This window comes from Lethenteron reissneri, chromosome 25 (assembly GCF_015708825.2).
Source record: "Lethenteron reissneri isolate LAM-NWPU_2019-01 chromosome 25, ASM1570882v1, whole genome shotgun sequence".
Classification (NCBI taxonomy): domain Eukaryota; kingdom Metazoa; phylum Chordata; class Hyperoartia; order Petromyzontiformes; family Petromyzontidae; genus Lethenteron; species Lethenteron reissneri.
This window is the reverse complement of record NC_083803.1, coordinates 230168-250554: the sequence shown is the minus strand read 5'-3', so window position 1 is coordinate 250554 and position 20387 is coordinate 230168. Positions and strand designations below refer to the sequence as shown.

Genomic DNA, 20387 nt, shown 5'->3' with positions numbered 1-20387 from the left:
CCGACTTGGCATCCACCTTAACCAGTCATGCACAGATACACTTCACTTTCCCAGTGTCTTCTCACCTTCAAGACAGAGGATATAAACCTGCCTGACGTGGCCAACAACACCAAACACCGCGCACCTGGGCGTAGGACATCCTCAACAGCACCCCACAATCAGCACAGGAACCCATGTGCTTATGCTGAGGAACATGGGCCTGTGAGCCCTGCCTTTGGGCCTACTGTGCCAGTAGGCCCAAAGGCACCCGTAACCAACAGTACTGCCGACAGTGAGCAGTGGGCCTTGGCACATCCAACGCTGATCGAAATATTGGACTTTCTCAGAGCTCTCGACTTTAAACCTCTCCCAGTATGGAAGTAAATACATATCTGGGGAGAGGGCCCCAAAAATAAAATAAAAACGATGACATGGGTGGGTGTAAGTGTCACGGGAGGCAGCTTCCGTAACGGGCAAACGTGTGAAATCGTGGTACTGTAGTTTCTGAAAATTAAAACATTGAGAATAATATTTAAGACAAATTAATACAAAACACATGTATCATTTAATCATCACTTTGGTAAGATCTCCTCATTAGAAGTGCCTTAAAAATCTTGCATACGTTCTTTGTGCAAACTGTACACTGTTGTGATTAATTACAAATAATGTATTTTAACCCATTGTGTGGAAAATGGTCAATCTCACCATGTCCATCAAAATCATTGCCATTTGGTAAACATTTCACACAGAGGGATTAACTGCCACTGCTCTGTGCCAACTCCCAAAGGGCCTTGTACACTGTTAGTTTTAAGCCCCACAGTGCTGATAACCCTCATTATCTAAGACAGCTAATGAACACATCGCTGACAGCAGTCACTAATGGAAACAGCTTGCTCGACATTTCATAAATTTCATAACAGCATAACTATTATTTTGTCTGGATTTGCTATCATCACCAATAATGCAAATAGTACAACCCTCTTTATACATGGTCTGATGGCGCTGGACTTTTAACACCATCGGTCTTCACAGAGTAGTTTGTGCTACGCAAATACTTGGTATGGGGACATTACGTGAACACCGATAATCTTTCATAATCAACGATTTTTGGGTTTAGATCGCGTTTATTTATAAATGTGTCGTAACCCTCCACCACCCGACACGGCCAATCAGTAAAAATGTGTCACGTTGACACAGACAAATAGTTCACTGCTTTAGCCCACCGGTGTGTTGAAGCAACAACATTTACAATTTGAGTACGACGTTTCGCTGGTAATTGCAACCAGCATCATCGGGCAATTCGCCAGAATGGTGAGGCTCTCCTGTGTCTCCCGTTCTTATATAGAGCAGCAGCAGGGTGACGTCATCATTAACTCATTAACTCATCAGGTGCAAAGATTCAAGGGGGGGAGTGATTGTAATTATATACTAGATTAGTAATGAGGCTATTGTTACGACACAGGAGAGCCTCACCATTCTGGCGAATTGCCCGATGATGCTGGTTGCAATTACCAGCGAAACGTCGTACTCAAATTGTAAATGTTGTTGCTTCAACACACCGGTGGGCTAAAGCAGTGAACTAATTGTCTTTGTCAACGTGACACATTTTTACTGATTGGCCGTGTCGGGTGGTGGAGGGTTACGACACATTTATAAATAAACGCGATCTAAACCCAAAAATCGTTGATTATGAATAACATTGGTCGCGAAAGCCTACGTGTTAAACCGATAATCTTCTGGCCCCCCGTAGTGCTGAATGCAAAGGACTCGTCGTCCAAGGGTCGACAACCTGCGGCTCCAGAGCCACAAGCGCCTCTTTAAGGACTGCTGCTTCGTGACGTTATTTATTAAGGACCAACGTCTTGTATTCACCACTTGTATTGCGGCTCTTACAATAAAGTTTGTTTTTTACCAAATTCGAAAAAAAATTGCCTCTTCTTGTTATTTTGGTTGGCGACCCCTGAACCAAGGCTACAACTGAGATTAACTGGGGTAGATGTACAAGTCAATGCTTTGTAAATCGTCAATGCACTTACCTCGACAAGTATGGTTGTCGAATAGTCAGAAGACCCTTCACAAATACATGAGGTGTTCTTGGTTCTGAATGTGCATGCTGAAATGGGGCTGGTGAGCCAAGTGTTTTAAGGTGGTAATGCTTCAGGCCCTTCTAAACTATATAGGTATAAATGTTAGTAGTTTCGTGCGTGTGTCACAGTAACACTCTTGCTTTCCGGCCTGTTGATTGGCCAAAACTACATTACCAATCAGGAATGTTAACACACAAATAATAAGTGGTTTTATATTTAAATCATATTTTAAAGTTTAATTAAAATAAAATATATTTAAAACATATTTTAAAGTTTATTTACAATTTAATTTTAAAAAATATCTGCTAAAACCCACGGAGAGAAAAACCATTATCAACCACAGGTGATTGCATCCCATCATTTCACAATTTTACAAATAAAATGTAACCCTATTCCATTGATTTCAATAGAAATGTCAATCATTGTACAAAAACAGTTGCAGTGATTTTATAATGTTGTCTTGTTTTTTTATGTTTTAAAGTATAAGTCCATGCTAAACTGTTAGTATAGTCCCCCCACTGAGTGAGTGGTACATTCCAAACAGGTCAATATCTACGGTGAGCAATATGGATCAAAACAGATACCGGTAACGCGATTTATTATTACAGATGTTAATTTGGCATCATTGGACTGACGTACATCACAATCAGAATATTTATACTGCAGGAGGAATTTTTGTTTGTATGTTCACCACAAGTATGTATAGTTAATGCAAACTTGATTCCTTGCAAAAGATTTATGTTTGGTGTTTTAACATCTTAACACCTCTTGTATTGCCAGAAAGGGTAAACCTATTCTTATAGGTGGAATCCGATAAGCTATAAAGTCCAGTAGAGGCACGGGGTAAGAACGTTACAACATCAAACAATACAAAAACATTATAGTAGTAGAAGTACAAGGAAGGTAAACATCACCCAAACATGTACACAGTATGTTTAATACGTACACTTTCACGTCCAATATCATCCATAATACAGGTTTTTTGGGTTAGAACGCATAAATATTTACATGATCTAACCCAAAACCCCTAATAATAAGTATTTTTATACATTTTTTTTACTCTGAAAGTCCATAATACAGGTTTTTTTTTTGGTTAATCGAGCACGCAAATATTGTATCCTGTACTCCATCTGTACCATGCTGTGGGAAAGGGCGTATGAGTATTTGCAATGTTGACACACAGGTCCTATTTTTGTACAACATTAATGGTTGACACCTATCCAATGTCTTTTATTTCACCATATACAATTTATGACCGATGTGAATTTCTTTAAGGGCAGACACTTATTTTCTCGCAATACCCCCACCATTTATTGTATACAGCCATGGTGAGGGTATGCTACAACATTACATACACGTACATCGGAGCTGTATAGTGTGATGTGTAATGTTATGAACAACCTCATTAATTGGGTCACGGTAACGCCCCCCCCCCCCCCACCAGCGAGTACAGGTACATTACAAATTAGTGGACACACAAGACATTCGCATGGTCATCTAGAGCACAGGTCACTTGTGTTTATTGAAGAATAAAGACCCATGTTGCATTGATATTCCTGCGAAAGACAGCCCGATGAACTCACCTCTCTTGTTTCAGGGCATATTCCAGCATTTTTATTCTCCTCACCAAGTCCTTTTTCAGGTTTTCCTGTCCCTTCCGCTCTCCTTGTAAGAACGCTATGCGTGCCTAGATGCACAAAAATACGCACAACACACACAAAAGTAGATAAATGCACACCTACGCACACACCCATACACGTACAAAACATGTGTACGCATCCAGTCAAGCCCACAAAGCACATTTAAAATACATAAAAAAAATTTATCCAATCATTTATAATAAAATTTAAATTATTTTACAATTGAGATTGTTGAATATACATTTAGATATACACTGAGAGTGCAGCAGCATACCACAGCAAAAACAAATTAGACGAGTTAGGCAAGCAATAACTCACACAAAGACAATTTGAGAGCAGCATTAGAAGATATTTTCCAACATATGGATTCAAGAACCAAGGCATATGACACATTGTCATTATCACAGCCAATGAAAATGTATTGCAGGTAACGATTTAATCATTCACTAAGAAGGTGCAAAGTCGGACTCGGGATAAATATTATCAAAACCAAAGTCATGGACAAGGTTGCTAAACAAGCAAAGAGTTATGTCAGAAGCAATACAACTGAAAAAATAAATTAAAGTATATATATAGGATAACTACTGAAACTGGATTAAGATCAAAATTATGGAAATTAAAGCTTGTGCCCAAATGAAACTGATCCGAAGGTACCACATCACATATTGACACTAAATACAGTCATATGTAACAATGGCAGATACAATCAAGTGGTCGCTGAATACAATGCTGAAATTTAAGGTTCATGTATGTTATGGGCAAGCATCGCAAAAGTAAATAGAAATGAAGAGGCTGTGTCGGAAAGTGTAAAAACAACTTCACTACATTGCCTTATATCAGAAATATGCTTAATAATTGATTCTATTGTCGGGAAAATGTTAATGGTGAATGCAGAGAGTTAATTTGACCGAGCACTGTAGTTGCTGTGATTACGTTATGTACCAGGAATGTCGACGGTTTCTCAGGGAGGTATGCCAACCAGCTTATCAGGCAATCTTTAGTTATTCACCTTTCATAGAGCAAGTCAACGACCGAGTACTGAATTCCAAGAAAGCCTGAACTACCCTTTTCTATCAATATTACTTCTCACTTAAACTTAACTGTCTTCATCATTAATGTACATACACAACGGCTGTGGGGTCATGTGATAGACTGCTTCTGGAAGCAGAACACTGCATGTTTCTTCTCTGCAGTGACTGGGGCCACAGGCAAGATGACCTGGGCGGATTACCCCCATCTACTCGGGCGTCAAAAGTGACGAGTACATCATCTTCCATGTGTGCACGGCATTCGAGATTTACAACCCCAGAGAAAGTTGTCTTCGTGTGTTTAGTCAAATTTCGAGAACAAAAGATTCGGGATGTTCCGCATGTCAGAGGGCACACCAAAAAAAAATCCAAAAACGCATTGGAGAGTTATACAAACACAAGGACGAACCCCAACACATTAAATAAAAGATTAATTTAAATCCGATATAATCACTGAGACCTTTCTTGCCTTGCACATGGTATGTTCGAAGAGATTAGTATCTGTACAGCCCAATTGGTAATAAGTACCTCATTCCTTTTATATGTCAATACACAACCCACACATTCCATCCTTTCATTACACAAACACCTATATCAATATAAACAATAGTTATGTATAAGTCAGTCATATGATTACAGCATTTACTTTACTAAGTTTCATCATATAAGAGCTCATTTTGACCAGAATGTGTCAAGGTCCTGTGGTATTGGCAAAGTGATGTGTAAACCATTAACCTAGGCCAACAAACCCAAGACGTTGTGGTGACATGAACGGAAAGAGGTGGGATCTAGTGATAGGTTTTAACCTTTTCAACTGGTACAAAAACTGACACCTTTATACAAGGCATCATGTTTGCAATAACCACAACACAAGCAGTCAAAATGCAAACAAAAAGAAACAACTCTAGTAATGATAATGATATGCACCGTCTTTGAAGTTGATTGGTCCACACCCGAGACAGCTTTTCTTAGAGCCTAGTCTCCATTGGTGTCGCCTTTTGGCGTCATCTGGTCCAACACCAATGTAGAGACTAGGCTCTAAGAAAAGCTGTCTTGGGTGTGGACCAATCAAATTCAAGGACAGTGCATAGCATTATCATTACTAGAGTTGATCCTTTTTGTTTGCATTTTTACTGCTTGTGTTGTGGTTATTGCAAACATGATGCCTTGTATAAAGGTGTCAGTTTTTGTACCAGTTGAAAGGGTAAAAAACTATCACTATATTTTGCCACTGGTAAAGAAGGTCTCATAGAGGTGGGATCACCAAGAAAAGGGGCAAGGCTAAAGAGGAAAGAGGTGACGTCAACGAAAGAGGCAGCAGCTATGCGGTGCATGTCAATAGATCCGTCACAGCATTTATTGCAATCGTGTTCGTCTTACAGGGGCCAGTGCAGGGGCAACAGCAGCCAGAAAAATAGTGACCTTTAGCCTTGAATTTGACCCATAGACCAATTATGACTTTAAATTTATGAAAAACCAAGGATGCATGCTAATTGCAAACAGTGATTCCCGGCCTGCTGGATTTGAAGTGTTATTGAAAGCCGTAATGCAAAGTATGAAAGGTAACAGCCATACAAATTATAATATGCATGGTGAGTGTGAATTGCGTCAAGTGAGTGCATCCTGAGGAGTGACTGTTGAATGGTGAGAGGTGGCATATGCCTGGTGAGTGTGAACTGTCTGCTGAGGGCCAAGTGAGTAGTGGAGTGTCTGATAAAACGTCAGGCGAGTATTTGGAGTGTGTGAGGTGTCGGGTGATAAGTAACTCATTCAGTTGACTGGTGAGCGAGTGTCTGGTAAGCGGTGAGGGTCAGGTGTACGTTGAGTTGCGTGGCAATAAATGCAAGAGTTGGCCAGCAGGGGAGGGGGCAGGAGTGACAGCGGAGGGCCAGTGCCAATGGTGAAGGGATCAACAATGAGTGGTGGCGATTGGGGAGTGGGCTGGGCTGATGAGAAAATTAACCCCTTCATTCAGATGGCTTTCTCGATATCATATATGTGAACACAAACATCTACCAAATGAATGCGACTTAACGGGAGGCTCCACCTCAACTGTCACCTGCAGTATAGTTAAGGGCAGCCAGTCTGGAAATAAATCTAGTGAATTCAAATTCATGAATTGCATTCAGAATTTCCAGAATTTCAAGCGAAAAACAACAACTCTTCTCATACCCAATGCAATTATAATATGAATCATGGTGTAAACTACTGTGAGGAAAGGAATAGTAAATTCAAACCACGGTGGAAGGAAGTGTTCAGGAATGCACATTCCAACTTAAATGTACCCATGGTCTTCATGCAATGGCATCCAAATGTGCAATGTCTGGTGCCCAGACATGGCAAGAGAAAACACTTCAGAGGGTGAAGCCTTCCCACGTTGTGGTTGATCGCACTCCACTTGACTATCTCCTCCACTCGACAGGCCAGTGACTAGCTCCAAAACACGCACTTTACATACCGACACTCAAGACTGATTTGACTTAAACCTCTATTTGAAGGAAAATAAATTCTCTCTTTAACCTTGACTGGCAATGCTCTCCAAACAGCAATGAAAATCCATCTACTTTCTGGTATACAAATCGATGTCTACTTCACAAAAACATCCACTTAAATCTAAAACTCTGGTTCTAAAATATCTCTATAATAGCTTTTGAAATAAATGGTTCAATAAAAATTACGTTTATATTTAGCAGATATAAATATGTACACGTGATACTTCTAAACATTAATAATTTGATTAAAACATAAAAAGACTTGGTTATTTACGCTTCAATAATGTACTCAAGTGGACATGCAGAACTGAGCTCATGTAATACTTGGGAAGCCATGCATTTTTGCCGGTGAGGTAGGGGGGGTTAATGCAACGGATGCTTTACCAAGAGCAGGTTTAACCAAATGCTACTGTCAGTTGTGTAAATAGTGTTGTTTTAACATGTGCCCAGGTGCATTAATCGGCTTGTTACACACGTCTATTACGATTTTCCGAGGTAAAATTTTCATTTCAAATGCTAATACTTCCTGAATATTTAAACCATGCATTTACACATCGAGACTTGTTATTATAGCTCAAGATGATTACCATGTCATCTTAGGTGAGAACTGATGAATTGGTTATTTATTTTGGTTCATAGAATATACAAACACCACCAAAAAGGGTGGCCTAAAGATGCGTGCTTTCATCTGGGCTCGCTCAAGTTCCATTGTAAATAAAGTGCGAGATCCCTCCCTGAAAATGCACAAGGTTACTAAAACAATTGCGAAATTCAATCCTTAATGTGGCTTTAAAATAGAAAATGGCACAACCTAAGAGTCCATAATTTGTCATGAAGACTAAATTATTTTGAATGTGAAATTTCTGATATTTTGATTATCCGTTCATTAACCTTCAACACATGCACACAGTTGTTATGTGTGCCAGGACTATATCGCTGGGCAAACATATCACAAAGTAATAAGTGGGATTATTCAAACTGAAATTTCACAAATTTAAATACCCTCAAACTCACTTCTAATATTTGTTTCAAGCCACAGACAAGCTTTGCACTATGCTTCAAACACTTGGGCAAATGTGTCCAAAAGAAATGTAAATTCAACAAAACCTCAAATTTAAAAAATGAACAGCATCCATTGTAATACTGAAAAATTGTCAGGCAGGAGAACAAAAAGAGAGCGTGTATTTAAGTGCCTGTCCGTCACTCTTGACATGCGTTATACATGAGGGGAGCTTACAGGTGTGGTACACACACCAGACATCAACGACTACTTCTGGAATGCAGCCTGGTGTGGCGACTGCAACATTTTGATAGGCCTACATCGGCTGCAAAAAGGACTTGTGATCAGTCTGCCACTATGTTGAATCCCAGCCATAGCCACCAGTAAATAAGAGTTTCAGCTCCCCTATCACAATGTTGTACGAATCACTGTGAGAGATTTACGATAATGTTCAGCTAATTAACTTTTGTTACTGGTATGAATGGCTTCCGGTCCTAATTTATTGCTAACGAAAGAGGTGTGAAAGCGTCCTGAGAATGCAAATACATCACGCATCACCCAAGAGTACGAAAATAATGTGCCGAACAAGTCTCGGCATGAAACTGTGCTATGTTTCATTTCGCATATGAAGGTACAAATTAAATAAAGCTAGTTCTTGCATACACACCATGCATTTGCATACATTATGGGGACCTCTGAATGGAGTGTTGACATTAAAAATAAGGAATGTCTGCTCAACAACCTGGACTTTTGGTAGAGTTTAAAGTTGTGAGAATGAGTCTTAATTTACAAAATATATTACGTTCCCTTAGCTCCTATTACACAAAGAGGACGTGACGTCACAAAAACTGAAAATTGGTAATGGCTATAAAATATTTCATATGGTCATTAGCCTGATATTAGGTAATGCCATTCAAAATGGCAGGAGTCAAGATTTTCTTTTATTGAAACTCAAAGGTCAGAGGGACAATTGAAAGTATTTAAAAAAAAATGATTTATACACAATTATTGCCAAAAATCTAGTATCAGAAATATAACATCACTTTATTACGAGGATAACAAAACTATTTTGGATGTTCCCATACTGACTGATTAGGATGTCGCAATTTTGGTTCCATTTCTCACAACAACGTTGGGTTGCGTTTTTTTTGCAAAACCAGAAAAGATTCCACTTGTAGTTTCCTGCACCCATGTTTACTTCTACTATGTCACCAGCTCATTTCCATTGCGATAAAAAAAGGTAATAGAATTACTTGTTTTTATGTGACTTTCATAAGGTTGGTGCAGCGATACAATGTATGTGGTAGCATCTGTGTGCAAGTGTAACACATGTTTTGGTATGTATAGCGCCAAACAAATATTAATAGCTCTGGGCGAGCCGTAGAAAATTCATATTTATACGACAGAGAAATTATACTGTCTCAATGACATCTCATCTAGTTAGGAGACGATGATTGATTGGTGACTGGGGGATGACAGGTTGACTAACAAGTGCATACTAATTGGTAGGCATACAATCCAATGCTTAAAAGCAATGCGATGCTCACAATACCTGAGTTGCCAGAAAATGTAACATTTCATTGTTTAAAGGTTTCCTTTCAGCCCAAGTTAAGCAGTGCTATTTTAAAGCAATGATGCTTAAAACAATGGCGTGTGTATCGCTGTGTTAATAAAAGTTTACAAAGCTGACAATATAATACAGCTATGCTCTGTAATAGGAAAACTTTGTTCATACCCATGTTAAATGTTGTTGTTGCCCACTGTGATTGTCTGGATAGGGACACGTGATCTTCATGGCAATGCCAAATCCAACAGGGTTGATTTTTCTAAGTGTTTTTCACTTAAGGGAAAACTATTTTAATACAGGCACAGATCAGTAAACACTGCTGTGGTAATACAACACGCGGATGTACCATCTCACACTGGTGACATCAGCATGCCAAAGCTTTTTATGTTACTTCTATTGTTACTGTTTATCCCAAATAATGGGAGAAAACATTATTCAAAACTTAAGAGGTTTTCATGTAATTTCCATAAACATGTTCATTTTGGCATGCATGTAACTATTGTATATCAGAAAAACATTCACAAGGTAATTGACCAAAATCAGCATTGGTGATCAAGTACGGCAGGGGTCCGTGTGGCCAGGTTGACAGTGTGGATTGTTATTAAAGCGTACGGCCAATGCTTGTGTAATACGTCTCAACAGAGATTATAGTCTATATTGGGCTAGTATCATGGTCGATAAATACCCTGAGAGTAATGGGGCCCCCGATGCAAAACAACCGACATCGGCTATATATTTCAATGACGATTCTGGTCAATTCTGCCAAGCCGATATCTATAATTGTATATTTTATTTCATGACAACTTACGATTACTTTTGTTTTTGCTAACAAACAGTGAAGGAGAGCGAAGTTGTTTTGGATGTGGACTTAAAGGAAAACTCTCGGCCCATCACACACTTATGCCCAATCCTCCAAACCAAGTTTGCACCGACCCACCACCCATAGCACTGGAGGTGGTTTCATTATCGACATTCATCTCTTAACTTTTCATCCCTCCGTGGGTGGAAAAATGAAGACCATTGAGAGAGAAGTATAGTCGCTTGGAAGAGACTGGGTCCTTACCAAAGGAATGATAAATTTTACCTTTGGCTCAGCACACCTAAGAGGGACAATCGCCTACCTAATAGTGCAGCGTTTTGTTTCAATATGGCACGCATTGCTCTGTAAGATGTTGCATATGGAATCGGGAATGGGAAGGTAATAACAGGAATTTAACAAGCCCAGTCTGTAAACACTGCCGCCTTCACAAGTGGTGGGCATAACTGATGAGACTCAGCCACATTGGGCAATATTCAGCAAACTGTAGTTAGTGCTAGGCCGTTACATTGCTAGACTCAGGTAATTGACTAATTGAGCAGATATGTAGTGTAGACTATTGGAATGGCACACAGAGGCACTGAAAGACCTCATACTCCCTGTTCAATTGTCAGGCATGCAAAACCTCACTCAAACAATTTTATGAATTGGAAAAATTTAGGCTCAATTTAATTCAATAATTATATTATTTGTCTAATTTGTATTATCTGTTGCATGTTATATGTTGGTTGCTTTTGCATGGAGATACAAGTTAAATGGTGCACATTTCGTGCAAGCAACCCTGGATGGATTTTTCACGGCAGCATCCCTGTTAGAATCTCATTTGAGTGAATGGAGAATTTAATATGGTAATCGGCCAAAGAAGAATCGATAATCCTCCAGTAACCATGCAGGGAAGAATCATAGGATTAAAAATAGTATTACAGAAGCGTAAGTGCACATACACGCATCAGGAGCAGGGCAACCTCACACATTTGAAATAAAACATTGTAAAACCACATTAATTATTTCACCAACCTTGAGTGAAACATTCAGATGGCTATCAGGATTGATGTTAACTGAAAACCACATTACACCAAGAGTAACCGTTTCAAAACAGTGCTGTATTGTTGAAGCAGTGTGCCATACACACATTGCTGTAGGGAAGTCCCTACCTATAATGTCAAGGTAATGGAACAGAGTCCACCTGACATTCATTTTTCTTCAACATACCAAGAGCCACTAGAAAACCTATGCCAAAGACAAATGCTAAAAATGCTTACATGTAATTGCTTGTTAGGAATTTTCAGGCAATAATTCGATGGGTTATGGAAAAACATTCCCTTCTTGATGTAGTAATATTATGAGCATGAACAGGACAAGGTAGTGCGTGAATGCAGTCTTTGGTTTTAGGAGCTGCCAGTGCAGTCCGAAGGTCACTTGACTTCTTTGATAAGTGCTTATATATTCTTGGTTCTTTCGGTAAAGTCACGTAGAAGGGAAATAATAAAATAATAAAAATACAACATAATAGTTCTCACGTTTCAGCCACAACGCAAGCAGCCGTCCTCAGGTGAAGAACAGAGCTGTCGGAAAGACAGCGTCCAGGACGGCTGCTTGCGTTGTGGCCGAAACGTGAGAATTATTATGTTGTATTTTTATTATTTTATTATTTCCCTTCTACGTGACTTTACCGAAAGAACCAATAATATGAATCCCTGCAGTCACGAAGGCTTTAAATCGAAATTTAAGTGCTTATATCTTTTTTAAACATTTACTAATCAGCTGGTGAAAGCCCATTCACATATAGCCCTTTAATAAGCACAATCCAAAATGTAAACGACCCAAACTACGGGTTAAGGTTTAAAAATGGGAACTCATCCAGAAGTGAAGTGCAAAGGCAAGTGTATGGAAACGTAAACGGGCGATAAGCCCACCACATCCGCTGCATTTTTAAATAAAAACAGCAGCTCAATTTAAGGAGAGTTAAGGGAGGTCTGAAAGCCGTAGCAATTTCAGAGCAGAAGGCTCCATCACGGCTGAAATACAAGCAAGAGACAAGCACCTAAGTAAACTGCAAGGTCAAACAGCGTCAATACTCTCCAGCAGAGGCAAGTCCTGCGCACTCTGAACGTGTTTACATGCAATCACGACGATGGCCGACACTTTGGTAAGAGTGCTCAACTTGCATATATAAAGCCGAGTTCAAATTAATCAGGGGTGCACTTGGCCCATATTGCTTGTGGGATCAAGAAAATAAGTACTACTTTGTGCTTGTGGGACGTGAAAACTGCTTTGTCCTGTAGGGACCAGTCCTACCATAAGAACGTGGATACCCACTGCCAATGGAGAGGAGCACCACCCAATACTCATGCAGACAAAACACATTTAATATGCCAAGGCATGCATGTTAACTTTAAACTTGTGTCTGCAAGCTGTCCTCTGAAGGTTACATTTCAGGACCGTTGCTGCAGTGAATGTAGAGCTCTCCACTTATCTATCGCAAAAGGTATCAGGCTCAGAGTTGGCAGGTTGGTCCTTCAAGAACATTAGGTCTATTCCAGTGGTCTTGGGTTGATTCTGCTCTGAATATTCAGCCTCAGGCATGTTCTCATTGGCAGGGATCACAGGATCTCCTATTAGCAAGCTTACTTCTAATCGAAATAGGTGGGATGTGTGTGGCATGAGCCTAATGAGTAAGTCTGTCTTCACCTCTTGTGGCCTTGCCCATACTGTGAATCTCCTCACTGAGGGCATGCTGCAAGGAGGAAGGAGTGTAGCTGCTCCAAGCACAGCTACAGCCAAGGTTCTCTCATCGTCCTGAACGTTTCAATACACCGCCTACAGCTCAATGCTGGTGTGTACCAAATGAAGTCCTCCAAGATGCCAATTAACACTTTAAGGCAACTATTGCCTGTCTTTACATCACATTTGAACAAATATTAGTCTGTGGCTAAATCTACTGTAATGGCACTCAGGACAAGTGCAGAGATGAAGCGAGGCATCCTGGGTGGTGGGGACAGGGTACAGTGCCCCAAACGAGAAACCTCACTCTGGAAAGAGAGGTGAGACTTTTTCCAGCTATTTTCACATTTTCTCAACTAAATCAATCCGATAATTCATAGGGTAATCAATTACTTAATAAGGATATAGTCCAGTTCTAAGAAGCGTACAAAATCTGAAACCAACAGGATAGGCCTCCGTTGTGCTACACATGAGGAAATGCACAGAGACAAACGTCAATAACTTAATGGTATCCATAATAGAGGTAGCGTGGTGTACGGTGGACCAAGTAACAAACCAATGCTTCAGGGCTCGGTGGCCTCTGAATTATTATGGCAACTAAATCTTTATGACGAAGCAATACTAAACGGCTCCCACTGTAAGTCCATAATGCCATCAAAGCTGGTCACATTCCGTTACACATTCTATGTGAGCTGGGCCAGCCAGTTTGGGTACACGTGCTTGAGAAAGTGTGAAGAAAACTGCTGTACTGTAATGTATAGCACTGTACATTTTATAAACTCAAGCGTCAACACCATTATAACTATTTTCAGCTGTTTTTTAATAAAATTCTAGATGAAGGCCTTCCCATTCTATGTCAATAATTCGGGGTGTTTATCATTCATAACCACACTTGTCAATGAGGGTTGGTGACTGGTTCAGATGATTTATAAACGTGTTTTTGTCTAGCTTTCACAATTGTAAACCGACACTCAAAAATCAAAAACACCATCCTCCATGATAAAACACATACACATTGATCGGGTAATTATAATAATCTAAACAGGTGCAATTTTTTTTATCATGGGGAACATTATTTCATATAATTGCTTCTGCATTTTACTGCACATTTCACACCAATAATGGAGCAATCAAATCAGCAACTGCCAAGTGCATGAATCAGGTACACAAAATATGACATTACATAATCCTACACCACTTAACACAACATCCTACACTTCCAGAATATTGTACATAAAAATAAAGAATGCTCTGTAAAATATTAGCAAGTGGCAGCTATGCTTCAGCAATGATCCAGATTCCAAAACAGGCACGTTTCATAAACAAGTAAACGTAATAATCAATCATTTATGTATGAGTCACCACAATATCCAATGAGAAACCAAGCCCAAGTTGTATCTGCCACACATGGAAAGTGAACAGTGTTTGAAGTCTGGCAAGGCCTCAATTGTTTCTGAAATTTGCCTAGACTATAAGATTAAGATATATGCATTACAAATAAACAAATACACATATATTATTACACTTTGCATATTCACATTATATCCATGTAGTGTTTCGTCAACTCAGATCCATGAAACCTCCAGCCCCCTCCCAGTACACCATTTCGTGATTACCAATCTATCCTTTGTGAATCTTTCCAGCATATTACTGCAGTAAAGTATTAATACGCCGAATAAGTCAGGAAAGGATGCAAGACTGAGGATTAACGTTGAAAATACAACTATGGTGTTTGGAAGGGAGGACATTGAGAAAGAAATAATAATAAAAAGCGGCAATATTGTGAATGTAAAGGAATTTGTATACTTGGGAAGTCTACTGACATTGGACGACTGCAAGAAAGACATAAGAGCGAAGATCGCAAAGGCAAAAGGTGTAATGGCAGGATTCAATAACATATGGAGAAGCAAGCAAATCACCTACAAGACCAAACTGAACATCTGAAGAACATTCATGTCCAGTACAGATGTATATGCCTGTGAGACTTGGATATTAAAAAAGACTGACAGAAATAAGATATTGGCACTGAAAATATATTGCTACAGAAGGATACTGCATCTAAGCTGGAACCAAAGAGTGGCCAACGTAGAAGAAAAACGTTGCACATTAAATATATGATTATTATGACACATATGTAGGATGAACAACAGCAGAAAAATTTAAAGTGTGTTGATCAGAAAAAAGGAAAAAACTGGAAAGAGTGGAAGACCTAAGAGAGAATAGCTTGATGACCACATAAAAGATTGATGCCAGCAAAATGTGGCACTACTTGATGATGAATCCAGTCTGTTGACATGCAAAGCCACAGCACACCACATGCACCTGATGGTGGGCATATAACGAGTCCTCCTCATGAGAAAATGACATAACGTTATGATTGTGGGTCACACTTCAATGCAAGATTATTATTTTAGTGTAGTTTGCTCAGGTCTATCTTGTTTGTTCCATTAGCCAAGAGGTATATTCGCATATCGTTTGCATGCAACGAGCATAATCGGCCCGAGTTGCTCGTTGGTAGAGTAAGCGACTCACAAGGTTGCGAGTTAAAATCCTGGCAGGAAGTGGACTCGGCCTATCAACTTTCTGGGGTTTATGACTAAAGACCACATTGTGGGAAAGCTAACAGGGACTGTCTTATGGAGAGGCTTGCCTCCGCCATTGGAAACTTGAAATTCCACCACGGGTTTTGGGCTGTAAACAGGATAAGAATAGTTTCAATGATCATTTGGGCAGGACATCACTCTTTCATATTTCCAAATTGCATAATCATAAATAATACATTCTTTGCAGCACCATTCGATCCGTGTTCCATTACCATTATAACATACTGTATTCTAAGCAATTAATCATTGCATACGAACATTCACTGCTTTTATTTTCTATTTATAAAAAAAACCATTTTATATCTACGTGACTTTACCTAAAGAACCAATAAGATTCACTGCATGTTATGCTCTTTTGTATGTTTCTCACCAGAAAGGATCTTAAGTCACAAACAAAACCCACAGAATATTACAGCAAGTGTCAGTTAATTTATGTACTGTTTATTGGTTTATTCACTTCTTTATTATAAAGGAATGTACAACATGCACAGCCAAATACAGTCCCATAGCTCTCCTCTGTGGGTGGTCAATCCTCGTCTGCTCGACCCTGCTGCCCGGAATTCCCTACCCCTCCCGGCAGTCAGCACTCCTGATTGGCAGGCCCACTCCACCAATGTATTCAATGTCAGCCAACATTGCACTACAGCCGTTTTCTGGCCCTGTATCACTCAGCCCAACAACCTCCTCCCCCACCTCCTTCTCCATGTTTTTTTAATCGAGCCTTTCCCAATACATATACGCATTCTTGTACAGCATCTTGAGATGCAGTTACATTTAGAGACATTACACGTAAAATGTATTGTACTGTGAAAAATATGACATTTTAGCTTTTTCAGTGGGTGTGGGATCGGAGAAATGAAGAGGCACTGGGTGGGAGCTGTGAAAGAGGAAGGCAGGTAAGGGGAGGTGAAAGAAGGGCTGATGCCTCCTTCCCATGGCACAATATTATTGTGCAAGACCCTGGCATTTCCTTCTCGGGTCACATTCATGCTGCTACATCATAGCAATTTTAACATTAATTACAATTTTAATAGCATCAATATTTTAATATCGTCATATCACTGTTCTGTTGAAGCACCCTTTGAATTGTGTGCCTGTTTTCAGGCGCAGACTAATGTCACATGGGCACCATTACTTAGGCCACTAAACAGTGACATCGCTCTTCACTAAACAGTGACATCACTCTATTAATCATTTGAGCATTTGTAGTTCATAAACTGGCGTACACATGTGGCAACGGCTAATCTCTCTTCAGGACAACCGCGATTGACTTCCCACACAACAGTATTGTGAACATTAAGTCAACAATAATGTGGGAATTTACTTTATGTCTACTGTTTCCATACCTAATCTTCTCTGTTGAAAATAAAGTTTTAAAACAATTACATTAACCTGCTTGTCGACTCTGACCTTACCTACATTCATACGCATAGATCCTTGATTGTTTAACCATAACCTGTTGGCACTAATCTAATTTAAGAGGGACGTGTTACAATGCCACACGAAGGAAGAAGAACATTTCAACACGTGCTATCAACATGGAAGCATATTAAATATGGTGCAAAGCAAATTAAGTAGACAACCATTTGAATGTGATTTCAAAACAAATGGACCCACGCTCTGAACAGATAATCTGTTTCACCAAAGAAGACCAATTGAGAGGAGATCGTAAATAGTAAATAAGACAGATTGTACCAGGTATGAGAGGTGTCATGGACACATGAACACTCTAAATTGGTCAGTCATTCATGACACGTGATAACAAGCAGCCCAGATATACTTCAAGGTCAATAGCGATAGCATTAAAAACAAACTTATACCGGTGCATCTTCTTCCATTAAGATAGATGGAAACCAGATTTAGAGTAGAGGTCAAGGCAATGAACAGAGCAGGTTTCATTTAGTACAAAGTGCAGTGCCAAATGGAAAGCAAGCTAAAGACTCTGCAGAGCCATCCTACGCAGACGGTAAATCTACGGTTAAAAGTGTTTTCATAAAAACGCGTTTTCGCGATAACGCGGTTCTTATATTTGGAAACAAATTTCGCACAACACGGAACAAACGTCGCTATAATGCGGTGTCCGAGCAATGAATGACGAACGGTTTTCCTGAGCTGTGCAGCTAAGCGGTATAACAGTCTGGGGAGTAGGCCTCGGCAAGGTAAGGTAAAAGTTAAAATGTAAAAAAAATAAGCCTACGTTTACCTTCCTGGAGTCGTGGAATTCTGCCATTACTCGTACATTTAATAAAAGCGTGTTTAAAAAAAAGTTTTTTTAATATATTACTTATTAAATGGAGGCTACGGACTGCGCCACGGAGCTTTTAGCGGTAAACAAGGTACCGTATTTACCGGGTAATACTTCGCGCTACCTTTACCCTACCGGCTAATTCTTCCGAGCTACCTTTACCCTGTTACCCTTTACCTTACCCCTTGGCATGTCGACACCTTTACCTTTACCCTTTTCCCGGTAAAAAGGGTAAATTACCTTGCCGAGGTCTACTGGGGAGTGACAGCACGCTGGCGTAGCCTCAAATCATTATTTTGTCCCGACATGGGATGACTGCAGGCTGATTTTACTGTGCAAGTGTGATTGGATAGAGCGATTCCTCGCTTAACGCAGTACTTTTCAGGAACGCATCTACCACCTCAAACTCGGGATTACTGTATTTTAAAATGACACCGCCATAATCAACAATCCAATGTTGACGTGACACGCTGTTGGCAAATGTATGGCAAGAGACAGGATCTTTTCCTTCTAATTCCTCCTGAGGTGGCACAGAGGAATGCTACTGGATATCAGCGGTTCAACATTTTTGGCTTCTGTAATACTCCTTGTTGAAATTTGTATCAACCGAGTACTACCACCTTGCCTGACCGTAAATGTTTGAGAAATAAATGTATGAATAATGGACGTTAATATTTAAAAAAATTGTCCATTTTGTGAGGTATCCTAACTAGCAAGTAACTGCACGCAAATACAAACAAACCAAGGGATGCTCTGCGTGCGGTGACGTAATTGCAATTTGTTCGTACTTGCTGTTTAGTCCTGAAAACCAATGTTAGTGATCGATTACTTTAGAAAGGTATTTTATATCGATCTAGGTTCCCATGTGGATTAAAATGTTTTCATAGTTATTTTATATTGGCAGATTAATACATGATTATTCACCAATGACTTATGTATGATATAATTTCACGCATTTATAAATCATCTCACGTACCCCCAGGGGTCCGCGTGCCCCCGGTTGAGAACCACTGCTATATACCGCACAATACAATGTCGATTTACATAGCTTTAAAATGTGACCGCATATTAAGTTGCTGTGCAGAAACAGTGCGCATTTATTTTCGACAGAAAGAGGCAGTCAGTCATAGACAGATGAAAAGGGAAGGTCTCGAGCCTGAATGAACAAGGAAGTATACGGGTGTGTGTAGGTCTATGGGTCCCCAAGGTGAGTCTAGGAGTCTCCGAGACAGATTTGCGAAGGCATTTGTCTCTGTGTGTGTGTGTATATACGGGTCGACAAGGGTGTGGGCATATGGAGGACAGAGATGAGGAGCTGGAACAAAGGGAGACAAGGCTAATCATAACCATGGGACCTGAATTATGGCAGACCCCGATTAGTTCCCAGAGGAAGACGTGTCTCACCGACACAAAATTACACGTGAAAAAGCATTTTAATGACACTTCAATATGTTGTATGTACTATAGGTCAGGGATGTGTTTTAAAACATAACTTAGTCTCTTTGTTGAAAGTATAATGGAGATTTACATTATGTTGCATAGGGCTGTATTTATACCACATCCTCAGCTTGTCACCAAATTGAACGAGTGCAATTGTTTTTACAAAGGCTCGTGTGGTTAAATAATTTTACTTTTCAACACAGCTCACTTCACTGTTGGCCGTCTTGAATCCAGAATTTATGCATTTAAAAATTCCATTAAATTTGTTTCAAGCATTTTATACATGACAAGCACATCTATACTCTTTGGTTCTTTCCGTAAAGTAACGTAGGTAGAAAAAAATAAACAATAAAGCACGACTTCATCTTCTTGGTTCTTTTGGTAAAGACTTTACCGAAAGAACCAAGAAGATGAATCCCTGCAGTCACGAAGTGACATTCTTTAGCTCAACGTGACCCCTGTGGTTCAACACAATAAGACAAATCAGCAATTTAGTAGCATCAGCCAGGAGTAATTAGAACTTTCAAATTCCATGGGCAGAGGCAATACAAAATTTTATCGCAGCAATAAACAAAACAAGGCCCACTAACTTAAGTAATTATTTAAATAAGGTAATCAACTATAAACGGTTAGATTTTTTCGCAGAAAGTAACACTTATCTCTTAAAATAAAGCCCAAATTGCACTTAAGTCAATTATGTTTAAACTGTAGATTACTGTTGACCTTGGTAATGATAACGAGGGCTTCGTTGACACAGCTGTTTGC

The 20387-nt window shown here is 39.6% G+C and overlaps 1 protein-coding gene across 5 annotated transcripts in view; it reads right to left on the bottom strand.

Moving 5' to 3' along the window:
• LOC133346950 (striatin-3-like) overlaps positions 1-20387 on the bottom strand; it is a 103628-nt gene that overhangs the window by 77430 nt on the left and 5811 nt on the right. For all 5 annotated transcript variants that reach the window (XM_061558784.1, XM_061558783.1, XM_061558782.1 and 2 more), the window contains exon 2: positions 3650-3753. In XM_061558784.1, the coding sequence (XP_061414768.1) occupies positions 3650-3753 (104 nt within the window). The remainder of the gene's footprint in view (positions 1-3649; positions 3754-20387) is intronic.